At 46.5% G+C, this 5,326-nt stretch overlaps 1 protein-coding gene across 1 annotated transcript in view; it reads left to right on the forward strand.

Moving 5' to 3' along the window:
* Positions 1–2,663: 2,663 nt before the first annotated feature.
* Positions 2,664–5,326, forward strand: part of gabrr2b (gamma-aminobutyric acid type A receptor subunit rho2b) — a 57,356-nt gene continuing 54,693 nt past the window's right edge. The window contains exons 1-2 of the mRNA XM_017697668.2: positions 2,664–2,962; positions 4,683–4,789. Of these exons, the coding sequence (XP_017553157.1) occupies positions 2,841–2,962; positions 4,683–4,789 (229 nt within the window). The 5' untranslated portion in view covers positions 2,664–2,840. The remainder of the gene's footprint in view (positions 2,963–4,682; positions 4,790–5,326) is intronic.

The following is a 5,326-nucleotide window of genomic DNA, read 5'->3' on the forward strand; positions in this document are numbered from 1 at the left end:
TGGAGGCAAAAGACTACTAGCCAATGCCATTGCTGGGGGCAAAAGACTTCTAGCCAATGCCATTGCTGGGGGCAAAAGACTTCTAGCCAATGCCATTGCTGGGGGCAAAAGACTTCTAGCCAATGCTATTACTGGAGGCAAAAGACTACTAGCCAATGCCATTGCTGGAGGCAAAAGACTACTAGCCAATGCCATTGCTGGGGGCAAAAGACTTCTAGCCAATGCCATTGCTGGGGGCAAAAGACTTCTAGCCAATGCTATTACTGGAGGCAAAAGACTACTAGCCAATGCCATTGCTGGGGGCAAAAGACTTCTAGCCAATGCCATTGCTGGGGGCAAAAGACTTCTAGCCAATGCCATTGCTGGAGGCAAAAGACTACTAGCCAATGCTATTACTGGAGGCAAAGACTACTAGCCAATGCCATTGCTGGAGGCAAAAGACTACTAGCCAATGCCATTGCTGGGGGCAAAAGACTTCTAGCCAATGCCATTGCTGGAGGCAAAAGACTACTAGCCAATGCCATTGCTGGGGGCAAAAGACTTCTAGCCAATGCCATTGCTGGGGGCAAAAGACTTCTAGCCAGTGCCATTGCTGGAGGCAAAAGACTACTAGCCAATGCCATTGCTGGAGGCAAAAGACTACTAGCCAATGCCATTGCTGGGGGCAAAAGACTACTAGCCAATGCCATTGCTGGAGGCAAAAGACTACTAGCCAATGCCATTGCTGGGGGCAAAAGACTACTAGCCAATGCCATTGCTGGAGGCAAAGACTACTAGCCAATGCCATTGCTAGGGGCAAAAGACTACTAGCCAATGCCATTGCTGGGGGCAAAAGACTTCTAGCCAATGCCATTGCTGGAGGCAAAGACTACTAGCCAATGCCATTGCTGGAGGCAAAAGACTACTAGCCAATGCCATTGCTGGAGGCAAAGACTACTAGCCAATGCCATTGCTGGAGGCAAAAGACTTCTAGCCAATGCCATTGCTGGGGGCAAAAGACTTCTAGCCAATGCCATTGCTGGAGGCAAAGACTACTAGCCAATGCCATTGCTGGAGGCAAAAGACTACTAGCCAATGCCATTGCTGGAGGCAAAGACTTCTAGCCAGTGCCATTGCTGGAGGCAAATACTACTAGCCATTGCCATTGCTGGAGGCAAAGACTACTAGCCAATGCCATTGCTGGAGGCAAAAGACTACTAGCCAATGCCATTGCTGGGGGCAAAAGACTTCTAGCCAATGCCATTGCTGGAGGCAAAAGACTACTAGCCAATGCCATTGCTGGGGGCAAAAGACTTCTAGCCAATGCCATTGCTGGAGGCAAAAGACTACTAGCCAATGCCATTGCTGGGGGCAAAAGACTTCTAGCCAATGCCATTGCTGGGGGCAAAAGACTTCTAGCCAATGCCATTGCTGGAGGCAAAGACTACTAGCCAATGCCATTGCTGGAGGCAAAGACTACTAGCCAATGCCATTGCTGGAGGCAAAGACTACTAGCCAATGCCATTGCTCAAGGCAAAAGACTTCTAGCCAATGCCATTGCTGGAGGCAAAGACTACTAGCCAATGCCATTGCTGGAGGCAAAAGACTACTAGCCAATGCCATTGCTGGGGGCAAAAGACTTCTAGCCAATGCTATTGCTGGGGGCAAAAGACTTCTAGCCAATGCCATTGCTGGAAGCAAAGACTACTAGCCAATGCCATTGCTGGAGGCAAAGACTACTAGCCAATGCCATTGCTGGAGGCAAATACTACTAGCCATTGCCATTGCTGGAGGCAAAGACTACTAGCCAATGCCATTGCTGGAGGCAAAAGACTACTAGCCAATGCCATTGCTGGAGGCAAAAGACTTCTAGCCAATGCCTTTGCTGGAGGCAAAAGACTACTAGCCAATGCCATTGCTGGGGGCAAAAGACTTCTAGCCAATGCCATTGCTGGAGGCAAAAGACTACTAGCCAATGCCATTGCTGGGGGCAAAAGACTTCTAGCCAATGCCATTGCTGGGGGCAAAAGACTTCTAGCCAATGCCATTGCTGGGGGCAAAGACTACTAGCCAATGCCATTGCTGGAGGCAAAGACTACTAGCCAATGCCATTGCTGGAGGCAAAGACTACTAGCCAATGCCATTGCTGGAGGCAAAAGACTACTAGCCAATGCCATTGCTGGGGGCAAAAGACTTCTAGCCAATGCCATTGCTGGAGGCAAAGACTACTAGCCAATGCTATTGCTGGAGGCAAAAGACTACTAGCCAATGCCATTGCTGGGGGCAAAAGACTTCTAGCCAATGCCATTGCTGGGGGCAAAAGACTTCTAGCCAATGCCATTGCTGGAGGCAAAAGACTACTAGCCAATGCCATTGCTGGAGGCAAAAGACTACTAGCCAATGCCATTGCTGGGGGCAAAAGACTTCTAGCCAATGCCATTGCTGGAAGCAAAGACTACTATGCCATTGCTGGAGGCAAAAGACTACTAGCCAATGCCATTGCTGGAGGCAAAAGACTACTAGCCAATGCCATTGCTGGAGGTGGGACACCACTAGCCAATCTCAAGGCAGTAAGGCGTGGTTTGGCGGGGTTTGTCAAAGCATTGGCTCGTGGCCGGTTGGCTTCCTCTCCCCAGCGCGGGCGCGTAGTTGCGCAGCGAGCCAATCAGCGCGCCTTTCTCAAGCGGCTTGGAGACGCGAACCGCGACGCGCCTAAAAACTTTCTCAGTGCTCGCTGGTCCGCCTGCTCCGCTTCTCTCAGTACGGCGATGCGGGTCGCCGTGCGCGTCCCTCCGTACGATGCCCAGAGCGCCTGACGGAACCGCTCCGCTCCTGCGTGGACTCCCGAGCCGGGCTCCATCATGCCTTACTCCGCCAAGCTGCTGCTCCTGATCCTCTGCCTCGCTGCGCTCGCCGAGGGCGGCAAGCATAAGAGCAGGAAACGGAGGTGGTCAGCAAACCTGGAAACCCACAAGCACGGAACGTATGTACTGATTTGTTGCTACCGGTTACTGCCGCTTTCTAGTCAGGCTTGCTTGAACGTGACTGCTGGACGCTGGTCACTCTTTCCTTGTTTGCATTCAACTCCTTTGGAGATCTCAGAGCGCTGTCCATGGTGCGATAGACGCTGGCCGTGTTATGCTGGGCTGCCCATAGTAACAGAAGCGCTGTCAATGGTCACTTTACAGAGCGCTGTTCAAGGTGTTAAAGGGGAACTCCATCAAATTTTCAAAAGTGCAACAAAATTAAAAAGTCAGGACGTAAACAAAGTCATTCAGAGAGGCTTTGTGTAAAATGCTCTGTTCCAGAGAAACTCACTGTGTCAGAATTGTTTATAATGGTGGTGACGGGAACCAGACGTCCACCTCTAAAAGCTCTCTCACCAAAAGTTATTTCATGATATGGTTATGAACACATTGCCTGTTGCCCGAGGCAATGTTTTATCATAGTTTTGTGATCAGGTTTTGGCCTAAAATGTCTTCTTAATCCATTTATTCTAATCCGTTCGTGGTGGAGGGGTACATGCAGGGTGTTGTGAGGCAAAATAGTCCCCAAAGAAAATATCTTCTTTCAGATTGTCCACTATTTTGACATCATCAGGATTATGTATTAAAACCGAGAAGGCATGTGCAGGTTCACTGGTGATATTGGATAGTAAATGAAGTGGCTCTATCTGTGTTGTGGACTCAGTGAGCCTTGGTTCCTATCACCACCAGAATGTAAAGAAATCAGTCTGTAACTTTCTCTACACTGGACCACTGTACATCATACCACTCTGAAAGACTTTGTTTGCATCACAAAATCAGAATTATGCACAAATGTAGAAAAATTGGTGGAATTCCCCTTTAAGGACATTGTTAATTGGGCTAAATGGACTGTCCATGGTACTGATGGCGCTCTCCGTGGTGCTGAAGCATATCCTAGTATAGCAGGGTGCTGTCCACGGTGCTGAAGATGCTGTCCACCACCAAATTGGTGTAAAGCATCTTAAACTGAACCCAGATGTTTGTTCTTGCACCCCCTTGATCCATCCACAATGCACTGGATTTTGGGGGATTTATGCATGTACTGGATGCTCTGCTTGCCCGGTCAATTTGAAAATGACCTCACAAGTTGCTGCATTAACACGTTTTATCTATCTAGTATTACGTTCCTGTGCTGTAGACATGTCTCTGTTATTTTTTTGTAGTTCTATCTGGAATAGAAAAAAGTTATGAGATAATATAAATGTAAGTTTCCATTGTATTTTCCATTTCTAACTTTTTTGTTTTGAGAAGAACCTTCATTCTAATTTAGCTGGAAAAGCCTAAGGGAGCCGTCGGAATAGAAATAAAAATGAGCCTGGCTGGAAATAAACATGCATTTATGAGAGCATTGTTTCCTGCCAGAGAGGAGCTGCATGTCTTTGCTTATTCGGAATGACAGCCCTCAGGGTGATTTTTATGTGCAATATCATGCAGTAACATTCAGGGCAGCCAGTGGGATGGCAGAGAGAGATGAAAGTCATTCTTTGATCGTGACACATGGCCGTGTCAGACGGCTTTCTGATGATTTAGGTGCACATCATGACTTCCATGTGTGGCAAACAGACAGACGGCAAACCACCCTCTTAATAGCGTATCATTTATAATGGTGCATTGTTGACGAGTGAAATGGTGACATTAAGCTCTGTTGTGTAATAATGTGGAAAACATGTCTTGCAGCCCTCTATCCAAAAAAGTGGTGGATGGAACCAAGACACGGAGGGTGAAAACGGACCACTTGCTGCGGGTGGAAGATCATGATTTTACCATGAGGCCAGCTTTTGCAGGTAATGCAGCGAGTTTATTTGTATGTGTGTGAATATGTATAAAGCCTCGTATCTCCATAATGGTAACTTTACAGGAAAAGGTAAAAAACACTTTACTTTTAATGTAAGTCAATGGAGCCAGACAGTTTAGCAAATGACATTTTGGGCCGTTTCTGTTTGTCTATTCATCATGATTTACGCACATTGTGAAGGGTAACAGGTATTTTCAAATTTTGTCAAAAGCTGAAAAATGACAAAAATTGAGATTTGAGGTTTTGTTCTGACAGGAGCCATAAATGTGTATAAATATGTATGTATATATGTATGTGTATATCTTATACAGCAATATGATGTAGTACGTAAACATTTTTAAAGTTTACCACTCAGCTGATCCTGTGATGTCACAAAAAACCCAACATGTTTACACACAGTGCTGCAAAAGTCACAATTCATTTATTGAATTTGCACTCAAACAATCATGAAGTACAAGTTATTTCATTTTAAGTATAAGCTACTTAATTCACTTTCAAGTTACATTCATCTGAATATCTACTAAAT

The sequence above is a fragment of the Pygocentrus nattereri genome, chromosome 4, assembly GCF_015220715.1.
Source record: "Pygocentrus nattereri isolate fPygNat1 chromosome 4, fPygNat1.pri, whole genome shotgun sequence".
In the NCBI taxonomy this organism is placed as follows: Eukaryota; Metazoa; Chordata; class Actinopteri; order Characiformes; family Serrasalmidae; genus Pygocentrus; species Pygocentrus nattereri.